The sequence below is a fragment of the Strongylocentrotus purpuratus genome, unplaced genomic scaffold (genome assembly GCF_000002235.5).
Source record: "Strongylocentrotus purpuratus isolate Spur 01 unplaced genomic scaffold, Spur_5.0 spur5_contig_841, whole genome shotgun sequence".
NCBI classification, from domain to species: Eukaryota; Metazoa; Echinodermata; class Echinoidea; order Camarodonta; family Strongylocentrotidae; genus Strongylocentrotus; species Strongylocentrotus purpuratus.
Genome location: NW_022145548.1, coordinates 213,493 through 233,714, shown reverse-complemented (window position 1 = coordinate 233,714; position 20,222 = coordinate 213,493). Strand labels below are relative to the sequence as shown.

The 20,222-nt window shown below is 37.9% G+C and overlaps 1 protein-coding gene and 1 long non-coding RNA gene across 2 annotated transcripts; one reads left to right on the top strand and one right to left on the bottom strand.

The window, feature by feature from the left end:
• Positions 1-5,759: 5,759 nt before the first annotated feature.
• On the bottom strand, positions 5,760-8,752 carry LOC115925337. The gene is made up of 4 exons (XR_004064639.1): positions 8,517-8,752; positions 6,939-7,032; positions 6,357-6,495; positions 5,760-5,799 (listed from the first exon to the last, which is right to left on the bottom strand). It is a non-coding gene; the product is annotated as an uncharacterized LOC115925337 (long non-coding RNA).
• A 2,351-nt stretch (positions 8,753-11,103) lies between these two features.
• Positions 11,104-18,935, top strand: LOC105436547 (nociceptin receptor-like). The gene is made up of 3 exons (XM_030989126.1): positions 11,104-11,686; positions 16,600-16,735; positions 18,283-18,935. The coding sequence occupies exons 1-3, from the start codon at positions 11,237-11,239 to the stop codon at positions 18,933-18,935; spliced, it is 1,239 nt and encodes a 412-aa protein (XP_030844986.1). The 5' UTR covers positions 11,104-11,236.
• The last annotated feature ends 1,287 nt before the right edge of the window (positions 18,936-20,222 follow it).

Genomic DNA, 20,222 nt, shown 5'->3' with positions numbered 1-20,222 from the left:
AAGTCTTGCAATTGATCATCATCAAGAAGTTGAAATCTAGGAATAGTTTATTCAGCCATTTATGCCTTTTTTGGAAACTATAAGTAGAATCTAGGCCGGATTTAGTAGTACGATCGACATCGTCGGTCGTCTTATTAAAAAATCTTTAAAAAAATTAAGCGACCAATTCGCACACACACAATGTTTGGTATCCGCGCTCGCTCAAAGCATATATTAAGACGTGAACCAATGGGTATTTCAGCAAGATTGAACTATTTTCCCGGTAACTGGAATTTTGCCGGGATTTTACTGATTTACTCTAGAACTATTACATAGGTTTGGCATTTTTCGTTTATTTACAGGAATGGCTAAAACCACGACTGCAATTTCGACCAATCGGATGGCTGGATTTCTTAAGTGAGGTATATAATCTCGTATACATGCAATGCTAGTAAAGTTTAAGCCGTAAAGAACATATTATATACTGTACAAATAAGAGGTAGTTGTAGTTTTCTATACATACAACGGTTGTACAAGTGTAAGCCTGAAAGAACGTATTATCCACTGAACAAGTAAAGACAAAAGAGGTAGTGTATTTTCGTATACATGCAATGCTAAAAATTTAAGCCTGAAAGACTATATTATGCACTATACTATAATACTATTAAAATACGAGGTAGTTGTAGTTTCGTATACATGCAATTCTAGTAAAGTGTAAGCCTGAAAGTACTTATCATCTACAGTACTTATTAAGTAAAATAATAAATAGTTATTGTTTCATATACATGCAATGCTAGTAAATTGTAAGCCTGAAAGAATATATCATGCACTGTACTATAATACTAGTAAAATGCGAGGTAGTTGTAGTTTCGTATACATGCAATGCTAGTAAAGTGTAAGCCTGAAAGAATATATCATGCACTGTACTATAATACCAGTAAAATGGGAGGTAGTTGTAGTTTCGTATACATGCAATGCTTGTAGAGTGTAGTCTCAAAGTATATTTTATCCACTGTACAAGTAAAATAAGAGGTAGTTGTAGTTTCGTATACATGCAACGGTAGTACAAGTGTAACTGTAAGCCTGAAAGAACATATAATCCACTGTACAGGTAAAATAATAGATAGTTATTCTTTCGTATACATACAGTAAAATAAGAGGTAGTAATCTTTTTTAAATGAAATATAAACAATTTCTGTTAAATAAGTATAATAATAAGTAATAATAGCATGGGCAAATTTTGTAACTTGTTTTTATTCTGATCGTGCTTTATAGTAAGTTTTAGTATGTTCTTTGCTTTTTGTTCTGTTCTTTTGTTCTCGTTTTCCTGTATGTGTGTTTTTAGGGGTAGGCTTTTAAAGGAATCCATCCTTTCTGCCTATCCCAAATGCTCTTATAAATTGCAATTGTATTTGTTATCACTTTCTTGTTTTTTTTTATAACTCTATTCTGTATTTGTATGTTTTAAATGTTTTTATGAAGAGTGTTGAATAAACTTTGAATTGAATTTGAATTGAATTAAAGTTGAAGTTTCGTATACATGCAATGAAATGCAATGCAGGATCACAATTTTGTTTGTGCTCAACGTAGGGGAGGGGGAAGGGGTAGTGATCACTATTTTTTTCTTCTTCAAATCAAATACAAATTAAAGAAGTTTGGAGTTTAAATCTCCAGTGGTTCTTGAGATATCATGATAACAATCTCAATGTATGGAATTTCATAAGTTGACCTCTGTGACCCTTGACCTTTGACCTACGTGCTCCAAAATCTAATCAGATTGTCTTCCTATGGTGATACACACTATCATTAAGTTTGAAGTTTAAATCTCCAGTGGTTCTTGAGATATTATGATATGGTGATACATACTATCATTAAGTTTGAAGTGAAAATTCTCCAGTGGTTCTTGAGATATCGCGATAACGATCTCAATGTATGGAATTTCATAAGTTGACCTCTGTGACCCTTGACCTTTGACCTACGTGCTCCAAAATCTAATCAGATCGTCTTCCTATGGTGATACATACTATCCTTAAGTTTGAAGTTTTTACATCTCCAGTGGTTCTTGAGATATCATGATAACAATCTCAATGTATGGAATTTCATAAGTTGACCTCTATGACCCTTGACCTTTGACCTACGTGCTCCAAAATGTAATCAGATTGTTTTCCTATAGTGATACACACTATCACTAAGTTTGAAGTTTAAATCTCCAGTGGTTCTTGAGATATCATGATAACAATCTCAATGTATGGAATTTCATAAGTTGACCTCTGTGACCCTTGACCTTAGACATACGTGCTCCAAAATCTAATCAGATCGTCTTCCTATGGTGATACATACTATCCTTAAGTTTGAAGTTTAAATCTCAAATGGTTCTTGAGATATCGCGCTAACAAACTCAATACAAGGAATTTCATAAGTTGACCTCTGTGACCTGTGACCTTTGACCTACGTACTCCAAAATCTATTCAGATCGTCTTCCTATGGTGATAAATACTATTCCCGAGTCTTAAGTTTAAATCTTAAATGGTTCTTGAGATATTGTGATAACGGTCAAACGGGACGGACGTACGGACGGACAACCCGAAAACATGATGCCTCCGGCACCACCTTCGGTGGCGGAGGCATAAAAAGGTGTTTTTTACCTGTTTTTGGCGTAAATAGACGTAAATAATCATATCTGATTGAACCACGTCTGTAAAAACCCAATTAAACACACACACACACCCGCACGAACACACCAACACACCAGGGGCTGCGATTTCTGTTCATGACCGGTGGACGAAATACGAGGGACGACGGAGCATATAGTGTAAACTGTGCTTACGTGATATCAACGGAATACAGATTTTCTACAATATTTACTTGTACATTGTTAAGGATATTATGCGAGGGAGCGTAGCGACCGAACGACAATATTTTTGCATTTGTATTAGTCTAAACGCTGCACTCTTTGCCCCTCCAGGGCCTCAAGGTGTGTTGCAGTCTTTAGTCAGTATTTGCTATATATTTTTGTTTGCACTTTTTCCCCGGCCCCCCCCCCCCCCCCACTCAGTGTTATTTAGGGTACGCGTATGCTTGTACCCTCTTTTTGAAAAGACCCCCTATCTGAGCACTGCCAACATTTCCGAACCCCCCCTTTCGCGGGCTTTTCACAGGCTTTTCCTGCCTTGGAGACCCCCCTAAATCCGGAACGCTGCTCAATGTACCCCCCTATCTCAGGACATGCAGACACCCCCCCCCCCCCCCCCCTCTCATCTCAGATAAGCTGTCATTACTGGTTTGCTCTTCTTCAAGTTCAAGTTCTTCTTCTTGATCATTTTGAAGCACAATTTTGTTTAGGGCTTCAATATTACACCATATCACAGACACTGATAACATGAAGGGCCTTGCATCTCAGATTTAACATTGTTAAACGATCCCTTTAATACACAGCCAGGAATACTAATGCAGCTGTGTGTGAATTAGGGTAGCCTACACTACAGTACAAAACTACATACTAGGTCTAGATTCAAGTCCCACATATTCATTTTCATGGGTGTAGGAAAATGAGTTTGAAAGTGTTATTATTGCGATCAAACTATAGGGCAAACTACCAGGCCCCCCAAGCTCCGCCATTTTGTCCGGATCCATTAGAAGCCAAAATAAGCTACCTTGCATAATTTATGAGCCTTATGAATTATGCATTCTGTAGGATGCTCCCCGCGAAAAGTGTACTGGAATGATGTTCACTACATGGTAAAAGACAATGCGCGTATCAGCGTAATAAGAGAGGTCAAATAATCTACTGTACGGAATTATGGGTAATTTATTCATCACGCTGCGCGCTAGCAACGCAAGTGATTCAGCGAATCAGCGTGGAATATTCTGATGCGATCACCGTTAGATGAAATACGCGCTCGAACTTGTATTATCGATCACCAGTATAACAGCTGGTGTACCCAGGATGCATCGGGAAGTGGACCTTAAAGTTCCACTCGTTGTTGGGTGTTTTTTTTTTTTTTAAAGGTTTTAATGGCGTGTATAATTCATTTCTGAATATTTACGCCAACTAAGTAGCCTTTGAAAACATCTTTACACCTCTACTTATTATTATTCCAGCATAAATTTTTCTGAAAATCTCTTTATTGTCCAAAAAATAATAATAACCATCCAGTTTCACAGATCTCAGGCTTGCTAAGCTCCACCCCTCATACCCAGGATGCATCGCGATATGGGGGAGTGGCCTTAACTTCATTGAATAAGAAATACTGTGTCGATCTATTCCCTTTTTAGTCTATCAATAACTGGGTCTGTTTTTGTTTATTAAATCAAACATGCTATAAGCCATATAACAACACATTCTCTGGCTGTGATTTTACATTTTTAATATGCTGATGTATAAAGTTTCGTTATTTTAGACAAACAAATTATGTGGCACAGTGGATGTTTTTTCCCCACCCACTCTCATCGTAGTACCTTAATGATTCCCTTTCTCTCTCTTTCTCTATCTTTCGTAAATTATCTTCTGCAACTGAAGGTTTGTTGTCTTGACTAAATAACCTGTTGCAGTTCTTTTCCGTCTCACTTTTAGTCGTACTTGTTATTACCACTCATTTACATGCACTCGTTATCAACTATGATCAACCATTCCATATTCACTCCATTACTATCCACATTTCAATTGGATTCTCTTCACTTTTCCTTTTTGCAACCTTTGCAGGAGCTTTGAACATTTTTAATTTAGAGACCAGAGAGACCGGAAAGTATGTTAATTATTTTATTCAATTTTGTTAACTTGGAAAGTGAAACATTGTTTGATTTCAACATCTTGACATAATTTTTTTGTAAGACAATGGAATTTAACACTGGAAATTTCGAATTTGAAAAAAAAAAAAGACCCAGAAGTGTATCCAGGGTTTTAGTTAGGAGGCCCATGTCCTTTCTAATTTTATTTTTAAGAATAGTTTTCTCTTTTGTATTAATTTTACATTGGTATACCGTTAATTTCTCTGGGAAAACTACCCCCTTCCCTTAAAAATCAATACTGCCATTACTTCTAGCAACAGTAATTCTATAATTCAAAAGTTTTTATTTTCTAAATCCTTCTAATATAAACATATAACAAACATAATATTGTTTACACTTTTGCAACCTGTTACATGGTCCATGTAGAAACAACAAGAGGATAGCAAGCCCCCCCCCCCCCCATGTTTTTTCTTTAGCTAGGAAGTATAAAAACATGATTCTATTAAAATTAGCAGTTTGGATACGAAAGTCATGGATGATTAGCAGTTTTCATATTTAGTGCATTTAGAGGGTTGTCTTTCAAACCTTCTTACATACAATACTTGAAGCAGCAATAATATAATAATCTAAAAAACTTCTAATACAGAAGTCCATAGAGGTAAAGGAATTTAAACATGTATAATTACAATTAAAATATCATTGATTAATTCAATCTTTGATTTAGACTGATCTTTATCACTCAATTTTCAAGGAAATTTCTTTCTGCCCAGTCCTCAGTTTCATCCTATAAGATGGTAGTTGACATTGTTAAAATGTTAATGTTTATTCACTGATGATTAGTTTATCTTTAATTATTTGAATGTTGACAAGGTGATAAATTCATTAGTTTTGTATGTGGTATTCTACAAACATATAATACAAGTAACAAATAAATAGTATGTAAATGTTCAAGTTTAAACCCATCTCTACTGTCTTCTTTCATTATATGAGGGTGGCATCTTTAAGAGGTAGTCCCATGTAGATGTCTTCTGCATTCATCAATAAAGTTGTAGCCTAGTTTTCAGAAGAAAGGGCTGTAATGATAACCCAAGTCTGTTGAATGGATAAATAAAATAAGATACAGTGTATAAGAAAATCAACAATGATTAATAAATAATAACATACACCCTGATACCTGCCCTGACAAAAAAGAGGAAGGACTAAAATTCACTTGGAGTTCTAGTGGGCAAACCTAAACTATTTTTCCTACAAGACTAGTTACTGCTCATGTTAGATTATTTCTGATGATTCCATTAAGACGATAGGCCTGCTAGAGCTTGGATCAGACAAGGTATGAAATAAGTAATACATGTACAATGTACTTGTAATGTAAACTTGTGCTCATAATTGAATAATACTCAGTTAAGTATGGGACATAAAATGACCAAACAACTTGGAACAGAGAATGTACTGGAAATAATGCAACTGCAACATACATTATGTAGACTTTTATTTCATCTATATTGACATTTTATTTTTAATCTAAATCACAATTGTGATATTCAGTCAAGTATTCTTTTACAAGTCAACGGACAATGAAAAATATATTTGTCAGATCTATAACTTTCTGCATGATATGTGTTCCAAAATAGTTTATTTGGGGTACCTACATGTATATTAGCACACTTGCTTGTATGAAGTGTAGTAGGCCCGCATTTCTAGATATGATCCTTCAATATCTGTTCTTTGTTCCTCTCCTGAGTTTGTAAACCAGCATGCCTTCATCGTCCACTGTAGAGAAGCATCATCCTACATGAGAGAAAACAATGTAGGTACTTCAATTTAAAAGCGATAATAATGGATATACATCAACCATAATACATCCTATTAACAGACTTTCTTTAATTTTATTTTGTGTTCTTCGTCATCTTAATTGCTCAAGAAGTGAAAGGACCACTTACAAAAAAAAGTGATGAGGGGTTCTGTGTATACCCTACATGTATGATCATGTAGTGCTTTGAATGTGCATTAGATATGGTTCTTTTACACACAGGACCTCCTGTAAATAAGGACAAATTTCCTTTGTAAACAAAGAAAGGAAAGATATCAATATTTGTGTGCTAAGTGCAGAACTAGAATAAAATATACCTCCACAATATACGCTGTCAACAAAAACTTAGTTCCATTTCCTTTTTAGTGAATTAATAGGTGGTCATTTAATATTTGTGTGCTAAATAGCCTGAACATTTTACCTGCATGGGACTTTCTGCTTCATCTTGCAAATATAAGAAATGTTTTAATGTCCACTCATCAGTTAACTCCTTCCAGATCTTCATCAGTTTCATTCTGTTGGAACAAAAATTTAAAAAAAATCGATATGACAATCAAGGCGTCCCTTTCTCCATAACAAAATAAAATAGATCTAGCATATTAACTATTTTTCATGTCATGGTTGGCCTTAATTTTAATATGGTGTGGAAATCAACATTCCAATTAATGGACCACAGTACAAATTAAAATTAAATGGAAGATTAAACTTGTGCTTCAAAAAGTGCTTTATATGGCCTATACATATAAAGTAGTCTTAAGTAAAATTGGTTTATTAAGACAAGAAGAATTGGACTACATAAGTAAACATAATTGTGGACTAGTAGGGGTCTTCTCTTACACAAACAAATAGATTTATCAACATGAACTGCACAACTTGGAGAAGAAAAAATCTCTCTAATATATTAAAAGAATTAATAGGGGTCAGGTGCGTATGCAGGGGGGGGGTTGGGGTTAACCCCCCCCCCCCCCCCCCTTGAGCTTTTTTTTATATGTATGTTTTTTCTGGAACCCCCCCCCCCCCTTTTTTTTTAGTGTTGATTTTTTTTTAAATAAAAAAAAAAAAAAAAATCCTAATGGATGACCTAAAAAAGATGACTCCCCCCCCCCTTATTCAGCGGCTGGCTGAGTTGTTGCAAAGTTTTTGGCCCGATTTCAAAATGTTAAACCCCCCCCCCCCCCCCCTTGAAAAAATCCTGCGTACGCCACTGATAGCTAGGGTCTAGATCTAGGCTCTAGACAACTTGACAAGCACGCTGGACCCACACAAAATCTAAATATTAAATAAACAAATCCTAGTGTTGATGTTTTTTAAATAGGTCTAGGTCTAGATCTAGTCTATATTTTATTAGAATAAGTTTCAGGTTTACATCTAAATGAATAGGATTTGGAGTTGTTTGATTATCAATGGTCACAGATAATTTTGGTCTAAATAAAGTTGACACGCACCGCGTATGCAACTGAGCGAACGGATGGCACCGATATTGATAAGTAAAGCCACAAGTCCACATCTAACTTTGTTAGACCTAGTAGTAGAGTCTACTAAAGATTTTAACAAGAATTAATCCACTTGGATTATCAAAAAAATCATGCTCGTAGATTACTTTAAGGTATAACGTTAAATCTAGATTTAAATTAAATCGGTGATTGGTGAATTATAGATTCATGATGACGATCAAATCTCAAATAAAACTTGATTAGAAAGTTTGATCTTGATGCAAATGAGCACCGAAATTCCCCGGAGTGGGCCTGCCGGAACCCCTCGGGGCCCTAACTGGAGTACTAGGGTGAAATGACAGCAAGCCGCAGTCAAACTACTTCATGACGATGAAAATCAAAGTGCAATTTCAAGAGCAATATTTTACTAGTCTTTTCCCCAAAAATCTGTTGAGAACTGTCTCCAAATGTAACGAAATTACCGTACATCACGAAGGCTATTGCAGCTTTTTCAAAATTGATGACTAAATTCACTTAATCTACTCATATTTCAATCAATTACTCACCCATTCTCAATGAACTAACTCTTCTCAGTTTGTGCGAGTGTAGTAGCGTCGTGCATAAATCTGCATAATTAAAGTGACGCAATGAGGTCAAATATATTATCCGGTTTCTTAAACGATACTATCGATAAAATACATATTCATGAGGCTCATATCCAATCAAAAAGCCGCCTCGGTAGCTTATTTTGTCTTCAAATGATCCAAAAGAGGCGGAGCCTAATCCCATTCGTCTGCATGGTTTCCGCGGTTTCCGCGCGTGCTGCTTTCCGTCTAGTAATTATATTTAAACATCTTTGCAAACTACTCACCTGAATGTGCCACCCTGTGAGCCACAGGTAGACAGCCACAATATCCACAACGAGGAGACTGTGGGTCCTGCTCAAAGACGTCCCAATCATGACAATTTTGGCAGGGCCCACGCCTAATAGCCCATCTTGATGCCCCGGCTTGATGCCGAGCCTAGCCCGATATGCATGATGAGCGCGCCGTACGTACAGACTATACGTTCTGTTGTTATCTCTCTTTCTCTCTCTCTCTCTCACACAGATTTTGAGAAGTCCGTACTGCCCCTGTACTGGGACGGGAGTGCATGGGACTCAATGTTTTTACTTTTCATAATGAAATAATCCTGAATGAGCTTTCAAAACTAGCAGGAATTTCTGAAATCTGATCGCGGGATTTCATCAATTTTTCTATGTTCAACTTCAAGATTTTTTATAACCCCCTTTTTTAATTACAAAGAGATGAGAGAAAAACACCCCTTTTTTAAAGAAATCTCCGGGTGAAAGTCAAATACACCCCCTTTTTTTTACATTTCTCGGGCCGGACTTTGTCGCACGAAAAGTACCCCTTAATTTACCGGACATTTTGGCAACACGCATGCGGTCATTTCCAAACCTGAGTGGGGGGGCCGGGACTTTTTCAAATTTTCTGAGGGAACAACCCCCTACAAAAACTGAGGGGGGACGTGGGACGTGTACCCCTGCCCCCCCCCCCCGGGATCGCCGCCCCTGCATCACACACACTCCCACTCAGTCTTAAAAACATCGCATAATGATGATGCATTTCGAATTGATTTGTTCCTAAAATAGACATTGCGTCATCACAAAGGGACAAGGCGGGGATAACCCCCGGATAACCCGAGTAATTTACTGCGTTGACAAGTGTCATTGAACAATCAAAGGTCTCTGGTGTTATGTTGCACAGGTTTATCCGATGATGTACCAGCATAAATCTATGATCAAGGATATGAAATTTATCACTAAGCACTTACAGTTGTTTTGTCGCTCACTTGTAACTCACTTGATCCAGGATTGTTCAGTTTTTATACTTTTGTTCCTATATAGTTTTCACTAAATAAGTCTCTGAACACAAAGATCTTGGTTGTACAATTATTATATAGTTCCTTGGAAACTTGTAGAATGGTAAAAATGAAACCATGAGCTCTTGACAGATGTCGTGACGAGTATGGTCATTGATCAATGTTATGATCATGACCAGTATATATATATATTCACAGGAGAGTATACATACGAGAATCGACATAAAAACTTGTACATTATTTACAAGGTTAATTTAAGAAAATCTGCAGTATTGTAGATTTATATACGATTGTATTATTCGTCTCAAATTATTTTTGTTGAAACAGTCTCTTCTTAGTTTTGCTGCAATGCTCTTGATTAGGAACTATCATTATTCTTATCATAACAAAACAAGTTTTGTTTCAATTATAATCATATAACTTAAAAAAAAGCCATGCATTATATCATTTTTAAAGTAGTCAGATGATGTCTTAAAAGACCGGTTTACTAACATATTCAAAGTTTATGCAAACTTTTTTAATTAAAGGTTGTTCTTGAGAACCCCAAAGCTTGCTCGAGGCGTTTCCAACATAGCAAAAGGTAACGCATGTAGACTGGATTCCAAGTCTTGTAGTTCATTCACTAATAACAGGTTAATGGAATAACTGGTCACTAGGTGCCCGGGAAAGAAACATCAATAAATTATGTTAGTAAACAGGCGTATTCCCGGGGATCCCACATAACTCACAAGGACGATCAATTTTCAAACCCTGTCCCGGGTTTCAAATCTAACAAAAAGCATTGAACATGTCCAGGTGTTCAAATCGTGTGATTTGATATCGCAGTAAGTGAAAGCTAAAACTAGCTAGAAAGATATGCTTGTACATTTTGACCAGTGTTTGCGTTATAGACAGAACAGGATGTGAAACGTAATATTTACATCGTGACAGTCAAGTACCAGCACAAACTATTTCGTTTGGAAAAGAACCAAAATAAATTCTAAGAAATGATTGATGTTCGTTTCATTGTTCCTTTGTATATCCCCCCTCCCCCCCCCCCCCAAAAAAAGGTCTAATTTCGGCTCGTTTTCCAGTACCTGAAAAAAATCCAGAGAGTGGGTGTTGGTACTTCGTGATTTTAAAATAGCTGGTCTATCCCGTATTGCTACCTTAACAGGGAAGATGTGTCAATCTATGGGCTGTTAGAACGAACTGGTAAACATCTCTATATTACTAACAAATTAAACTAACTAATCTAAATACGCTCTATATTGTCTCCACGAAGATCATGTTAAGATTTTTTTTTAATTCGGACAATGAAGTAAAATCAAATATATGACATTCTTTCTGGTTTCTGCGAATTCAGCTGTCGACATTTTCGCGTAAACCTTTATTTTTGAGATAATTATACCGAAAGTTTGAAATGTGGTACCTGAGTGCTAGTCCGTGTATCACCCACCGACATAACCATTCAATAAACGACCACGACGACGACTTTAATGAATTTCATGACGGTGATCACGATGAACGTAAATTCGCTGATTATCTGGACGAAGGCGGCTATGACTACAGGGAGCATGTCGCCGCAGATTCAATCGTAGGCAAGCCACTTCAGATGTTCCTCTTTGTCTTTCTACTCGCCGTCATCGTTGTCGGCGTCATCGGAAACTCTCTCATCCTCGTCATCGTCTTCACCCAGAGGAAACATCGAACGACCTCGAGCTGCTACGTCGCCAGTCTTGCTTTAACGGACATCGTGGTGCTTCTTACATGTGGGATTCTGCATCTCGCCCTTTTGATCATTCCCGCTTTCGATCTCGATCTCATCGAGTTTCCGACTAGGATATTCACATGCTTCACATTCATTCATGAGGTAAGTTTTCCATTGATCTTTTCTGACCTTTTTCTTACTCAACATAGTTAGTAAGATAAACTCATGTACCCGAAAAAACTGTTAATAAATACTCGGCCTCTCTTAGCCGAAAAAGCATTTAAAATCTGCTTAGTTGGTATCCTTATCATATTATGAAGCCAAAAATTGTAATCGTTTTAAAATCAACGTTTTAAAATCTATTCAAGAGATTCCTCGTGCAAACTTTGTGCAATTTATATACATTTCAAGTAAAGTTGCCATACAAAGCATGATACACATAATGTATAATTATTGATTGTGTTACCTGACTGCAAAGAAATGCTTTTTGGTAAACGACCAGGCGACTGACGGCTTTTAGTCGTCTCCGAATCTCCAAACGAGTTTGTATTGAGGATTAATGCCTTACTAAAAGACACGGGCGTATTGACTTAGTCTCGAACCCGGGGCCTCTCAATTACGAGACCACTGCTCTACCACTGAGCCATAGCGCCCTCTCCCCATTACTGCCCCTTAATTGCTAGACACACGCTACGCTATGGGTTCCACTGCATTGGAACGTCTCTTGCAACCAGAGATCATGGATCGAAACTCCTTCAGTCTCCACCAGTAGATGACGCAGTTGGCTATCCAGTTGGCACTCAGCATGATCTCTTCGCCGAGAAGATAGCAAGCGTTGTCGTCGTCTTCTCCTATTTCATAGGTATATACATAGCTCAGGATGACCCAGGTGGTGATAGGGTACAACGAAAAGAACACGGACGTTCCAAGGATCATGCAGAACGTCTGCAAGACACGCTTGTTCTCCTTCTTGCGCTCTTCCAGCTGGACATTGCCGTCAGATGACACCCCGGCTATGGAGCGATAGATGACAACGTAACAGATGGATGTTGTTGCTAAGGAGATGATGGTGATGTAGAGCATCAGGGTCCGATAAACCTGCGTGACGGCATAGACTCCGATGGATAACCCTACAGAGAGGGCCCATGTTAAGACACAGGTGACGACACATCGAGTGGTGGTGATGATGTTCTTCACGCCGAAAGGGTCAACCTTGATGGTGATGAGCTGGTAGATAGCTACCAGTAAGATACTCGTGTTGGAAACCATTACTGATGTAGCCATGGTGACGGGGTAGTATGGGATGTTTGTCTGCGATAAAAAAAAATCATATCGAATGCTGTTTATTGTAAACTAACAGATATCAAATATCGAAATGAAAAGATAAAGTCGGAAATCCTATGCCGAAGCCACAATAGTTTAGAGGAAGTCTTAATTACAAACAAATTACCAATACGTAAAGCGGGAAACGTTCTACGGGAATGAGAGGTAAGAGTTTCAGGGTTAAAATTATGAACATTTGTTTAAGAGCAATTAAAAGCCTTGTAAATAATTGACGATAGTTACAGAAGGAAATAGAGTGTGATGCGGGTTTTTTTTTTGTCATTTACCTAGAAGCTTCAACAAAGCTTTGTAAACGTATTACAAAAGTTACGAAAACATTGAACTTGACTAGGAATTTAAATTAAGTGTCATCTCTTCGTCATCATCTTCCTCTTATCATTATCATCTTCTTCTTCCTCTTCCTCTGTTTCTTTTTCTCTTCCTCCTCCTTCTAGTGCTATTATTTACTGTCATTGGCTACACAAGTTTTTTTTCATAAAGATTTATATACATTGATCTATTTTCCAATTACATATTTAAAGGCGTGTGTTACATAATATGATTAAATTGTACGCCCCTATTATAAAGAACGAGGTAATACATTTTCAATACGTCACGACTACATTTCGCCTCCCACCAAACGAGATGCTGCCCCCCCCCCCCAACTAAAGACAATAGCAATATTGTAGCCTTGTCTATAACTGAAATGTGTGAACATTAACGACGTGATACGTAACGAAAGTGATTTCTAGAGACGATGCAATGGATTGTTGAAATCGCCCTCGAGTTAATGTTAGGAAAGACATTGTGATCGTGTGATGATATACATACCCCAACAAGTAACTCGTTTACCACCTGCTGTATAACATTCACCGTTACTCCTGCCAAGTCGGCCAAGGAGAGATTGAACGGGAAGATATGATGACGTCTTCGAAAGCGTGGATGAGAGAAAATGATGATGAGCGTCGATGAGGTCAGTACAAGACCTACCTCAAGCTCTATTCTCACTATGACGAGTAAAATTCGTTCCCAAAATGGAATGCATCCTGCCATTTTGATCTTGGTGGTGATAATTTATGAACCCCCTTCAAAATGTAAAAGCCGTCCTGGGCAATGGATATAGTATTTTGTTTACTGTATAGCGAAACAGTGTTATATTGTTTGATTGAGAACCTGCAAACCGTGAGTTATTTTTCTGCCAAAATAATATTTTGAAGCTAACGAATATTCATATGAATTTGATATCCGTTCCAAACCTTAGCTTACTTTTATTTTTTGGCACAAATAATATTTGCGGCCATAAAATTAAATATTCATATGCATTTGATGTCCAACGCCTCGTTGAAACTATCCATAAAGATATTCTAAAAATGATTATAAAAAAAGATCACATCAGAAGCACGTTCCTTTTTATATCGCCGTAATCATAAATACCATCACTATAGAAACAAAAGGCTGTACATCTTCTTGTAGAAGTCCAAATGAACAGGTGGTGACTCTTTGAACGGACGCAAGTGACGTGGTAGTATTGCAAATCATTACACGCTGTAGCATATCTATCGCAGAGTCAGGTTTTTCCTTGGGTTAGTACACCGAGAAATTCTGATACGTTCCATTGTGCTGAAATTCGCGATAAATTTATCCCCATTAATCGTGGAAACGTGAGTTTAGAAACGCGACCCTGTGACAGTTCTATGCTAATTTCGTTCTTTTTCACAAATTTGTGAATACACCTTTTATAATGGCTCTCAGAAGGCTTTAAAATAAATTTAAAAAGCTATCAAGTTTTGTTTGTTCATTTTATACCAAACTCTCCAAGGGAAACAACGGAGAAACAGAGAGGTTCTGCGTGAAACAACCATTGCAATGCTTTATCGGTCAATTCTGTCAAATTAATTGTTTTCACCGATAGCGGACAAATTAATGAAGAACACTCTATGCAAGGCGGCGTATGCAGGCCTTGGCGTATAAGGGTGGAGGGCTTACGCACGAGCTCATGGTAATCCATATATTACAGATCATTAACCTTCATCATCGTGGTATAGGGGGCGGGACGCTAATTTTTTATTCCCAAACAGGTTTGCCAATGCTAATATTTCCGGTCATCTGATTGGCTGATATGTTACGACCCCCCCCCCCCATCCCCCTTCAATTGTGTAAGGGGTTCACCCCCCCCCCCCCCCCAGAAAATTTGAAAAAGTGCAACAACAAACATGTATAGCAAATACTGACTAAAGATTGCAACACACGTTAAGTCTCTGGAGGGCCCAAGAGTGCAGCGTTAAGCCTAATAAAATGCAAAAATCTTCTCGCTTCCTCGCATAATATCTTTCAAAATGTACAAGTAAATTTTGTAGAAAATCTGTACTCCGTTGGTATCACCGTGATACCAACGGAATACAGATTTTCCATCGCATTTCGTCGTCCCCCCCCCCCCCCCTGGTCATGAAAAGAAATTGCCGCCCCTGATCCAGTGGTCCATCAGCTGCAATCATCTAATTATTCGTTTGTCGCGTTTTACTGTATAATGCCTCAGTCACACCAAGAAACCGATACCAGACTGACAACAAACCAATGAAACAATTACATTACACCGAGTGGCCACAAATTGGTCGGTTTGGGGTCGGTGTGGAGTCGGCTCGGGGTCGGTGTTGAGTCGGTTTGAGGTCGGTGTTGAGTCGGTTTGGAGTCGGTTTGGAGTCGGTGTTACGGTCGGTTTGGGGTCGGTGTGGAGTCGGTGTGGAGCCGGTTTGGGGTCGGTGTGGAGTCGGTTCGGAGCCGGTGTGAATGGGGTATCAGGCTAGGGGCCCCAGTAGGATGAAATTAATTAATTTTCAATCATTTCATTTTTTCGAGTAGTAAATTGGCGTGGGTTGATAAAGAATACCTGAATCAATATTGTAAGGTTTGCTGGTGAAACACTCGCAAATTAAGGACCTTGTCCTTGCATCGCAATTATCCACGATTCTAATTCTCTTTTTTTTGTTAATAATAAAAATTGTTGCTCATACAGTCACGAACGAAGTTCATAGCATGTTAATATCAAACATAAGCGAGGGGGAGGAGCAAGGAACCTACTTTTCCGAATGTTCTTTATTTCATGAAATATCTGGGGAAAAACTTTCTTAAATGGGGGGGGGGGCAAAACTTGTTTTGTTTTTAATTTTCAAAAATCACATTAAAGGCAATTTCTGTACCCTATTGTTTTGCCTACAGAGATCATGAGATCATGCACATTTCCCTGCCTGACGCGATAGGCTGTTGAGATTATCCTAAACAATATTAATATTTTTTTTTAAAAGCTGGCACTTTAGGCATCCCAGATCCAGCTCCTCTTCCCCATGATGATGAAGTCTTTGCGACCGTGTCTTATGAAAATATAAAGGTAACAAAGGTGAACGCTTATCCTAATTTAATCTATCTATATTTTTTTGTTCTTACATTTATTTCACATATTTAAAAAAGGATGGCCCATTCTATAAAATTTGGTTTTCAATGGGGTCCTTGAATCCTTGAATTGAATCGATTTTTTTTTTCTGCAACATATAAATCAAATTATCTATCTATGTTCCATAGCTTGGAGGTCGTTGGGGGCGCCAATGATATGGACGTTGAGACAAAGGATATCCATAACTTTCTGTCTACAGCTTTTCGGGTTAACTGCTTTAAATGATGTACATTCACGTCCACTGCTTCAGCCCATGTGTTAGTTTTCTGACTGATAAATCTAATTACTTTCCTTTATTTTTCAGGTGTCTAAAGGAGTGACGTGTTATATGTTAGTTGCCCTGACTATCGACCGATACTTGGCCTTTGTTCATCCGTTATCCTCTATAAGACTTCGAACTATCCGGCATGCCGTGATCGTCAGCGTCGCAGTGTGGCTAGGTAAGTAACATTCAATTACCCGCCAAACCGGTGATCCGACATTTGTACCTCCCATTGAACAGAGTACCAAAGTGTGACGTCATGCTGGCCAAATTGTCAAGGTTTCTGGTTCCAAGCCGGGGTTCCAAGCAATTTTATGTTTAATAATGGTGTGGTGATCACACCAGCTCCAAACACTGAATTTGCCCCGCTCCAGCCCGTTGCTCGTTTGATTTCGCGGTGAACCTCATGCCCATTCAGGCTCTGTTGTGTCGAACCATTAACACGGACGACGAGTTAATAAACAGTTAGCACTTTGGTACTCTAAAAAGCAAAAAGGGAAAATTAAAAGAAAAAGAGAGAGAGAGGGAAAAGGATAGGGGGTTGCTTTAAAGAAGAGGACGGTTATAATAGGGCCCCTTCCTCTCAAAATTTCATCGATGGCCTTTCCAATTTACATTTCATCACTCACCGAGTAAGACTGCGGACCCCTCCCCTAATGAAAGTACAAACTACACTTTTTAAGAGCTTTTTCAACATCAGAACTTCTTATCAATGAGACGGCGTATAAAGTTTAGGACAAGTACAATGATATATGTATCCGTTGTTCTTATAGCCCCTCTATAGTCAGTGGCGTACGCAGGATTTTTTCAAGGGGGGGGGGTATAAAATCGGGCCCAAAATTTCGCAACGACTCAGGAAAATTTGAAAATCGCGCCGGCCAAAAAGTCGCTCAGTGGGGGGGGGGGGGGGGGGGGGGGGGGGGGGGGGGGGGGGGGGGGAAGCGGACACTTTTTTTTTTGTTTGGTCTCGAAATTTGAAAAATTGACATTTTGTTCCGTTGGGGGGGGGGTAAGGTAACCTTTTTTAGGTCAACCATTGGCATAATTTTTTTTATTTATTTTTTTTTTATTACAAAAAAAAATTAAACAAAATAAAAGGGGGGGGGGGGTTTCATAAAAATCATACACAAAACATACACATTAAAAAAAACTCAAGGGGAGGGTTAACCCCAACCCCCCCCCCCTCCCCTGCGTACGCGCCTGTCTATAGTGTTGGGAGCCCCAAATTCGCCCAAAAAAAATGGTAAAATTTAACTTAAATGGTATCAAAATATAAAAGAGGATGTCATTTGTCAGACACGCTTCTGCTAAGATTTTCCCCCCAAAGAATGTATTTGAAGAAAAATATTGATAAAAGAATTCAAAATTTTAGTTTTATATTGTACGCAGAAAACATAAATGTTGTATTCTTTCAGTAATATTCGCCTTCAAAGACATTTATTTAGAGAATCCTTGCAGAAACGTGTGTTAGATGACATCCTCTTTTAAATTATTTTACTATTTAAGTGACATTTTGCCATCAAATTTTTAGGCTCCCAAAACTTTAGAAGGGCTTTAAAGTCGTCTGGTGACTTTGGCGATTGAAAACAGCAAAATTATTTGAAGAGAGGTATTTCTCATATCTATAAACATCAGAAGAGAACATAAAAACAGTTACCCTTTTTGTATTGTGCATAATATCATTCTCATATTTTGTACATCCATCTTTGCTTGCATTCGATGTAGGTTCCTTGCTTTACTGCGTAATCATCGAGGCCCTCAACCAGGTAATCGACGAACTGCCCGTCTTCCTAATCTTCTTCCTTACCGAGTACGTCGCCCCTCTCGTCCTCAGCACGACATGTTACGTCATCATCATCCATAAGATGTGGCGACCGGGTCCGCGCGTCGTTTCATTACGACGAGGAAGCAACCAGAGCGACGATCACCGGCGACAGAAAGTCGGCCTCCTGCGAATGGTTCTCGTCGCCCTGATCGTTTTCGCCGTCAGCGTTGGTCTTCACCACGCCATACGTTTTTATGTCATCGTCTCTGGGCGCGGAGAAAGCGAGAACCACTGCAAAATATCCCTGTGGACGTTTTTATCGGATATCGCCCTCTTCGTGAACAGTGCGTTGAATCCGTTTGTCTACGGACTGACGAATTCCCTCTACGCCAGTGCATTCAAATCAATGTTGTGTTGCTGCAACAAAGGGCCTAAAAATTTGGTGTCTGCTTTAAAGACAATACCCGAGATTTACCGAAAGTTATCGGGGGCGTCAGCTACCTTGGGCAAGACAGAGTCAGTGGAACTGAGTGATGTGAAGGATTATCTAGAAAACCCTGTCGTGGACATAGAAGATTATTCAGGTTCAGACGTTTCGTTTGAAGTAGTTTGATGTTATAACTCTATGCAAACTATATACCCCGTCCCCATTGGTGAAGAAGAATTATAAACAAACACCTAATGTTAGGATAAAAATGCTACATTTATGAGGAAAACCTCCCCAATTTTGAATTGATTTCTCATCTATAATGACTATAAACCAATATAAATTGTTTTTATTATATTCGCAAGAAAAAAAATAATGTTGGCAATTTTCTGCTCCTCCCCTTCCCAATGAGTAACCCTGTAAATGGCCGGGGGGATTCTGGTTATAATATTTTCTAAGCGAAATCAAAGAAAATGTATCATTTTTATCTAAAGCTATCTTGAGATATGCTAGATTTTAGAAATCATTTTAAGCGTTGGGAGCCCCTAATTCGCCAAAAATGTTGATGGTAAAATTTCATTTAAATGATATCATAAAATGAAAAAGGATGTCATTTAAGAAAAACACCTGCAGAGATTTTTCCTCAAAAAATGTGTTTGAAGACAAATATTGATAAAAGAATACATAATTAGGGTTTTCCGTTGTACGGAGAAACCTGAATTTTGTATTTTATATCAATATTAGACTTCAAACACAATTGTTTTAAAAATCATTGCAGAAATGTGCCTTAAATGATATCTTCTTTCAGATTATGATACACTTAAAGTGAAATTTTGCCATCAAATTGTTGGGGCTTCCAACTGATGAACCTGGAAGGAAACCATTACTTTTCCTACCAATTATGACAGTTATGAACGCGTTATGATAAAATGGATATAAGATTCACCATAACGTTGGCTGACATTGTGTGGGATTTCATTTGAAATGAAAAGAATCAATTAATAAAAAAAGTATAACATATATCAAAGTTGTAAAACTTATGCATAATAATGATGATAATAGTTATGATAATAACACTGATAACACGCAGAATCAATTGAAACAATGGTGTATCGATTTTCTAGTAAAAAAAAAAACACCATACACCTGTTTCTCATAGTATCTCATTAATATAATTATGTCACTCCCCGACCAAGATTGTTGTCGTAAATGAAAGCCAGTTGTTCTGTTTTAAACCTATGTTTTTAATGGTGTTCTTTTTATATAATTGTAAATCGCGTTTGTTTGTGTATATTTTGTCACCATTCATCTGTCAGTGTATTACATGTGTGTGTATATATATATATAATACCAGTTTACACAAAAAAATAATAAAATCATTGCACTAATGAGTATTGATCAATGTCTTTTGCAGTTTCATGTATATGCTTACCCCACTTCCGAAACAATAGACCTAAATATAACCGGTACGTT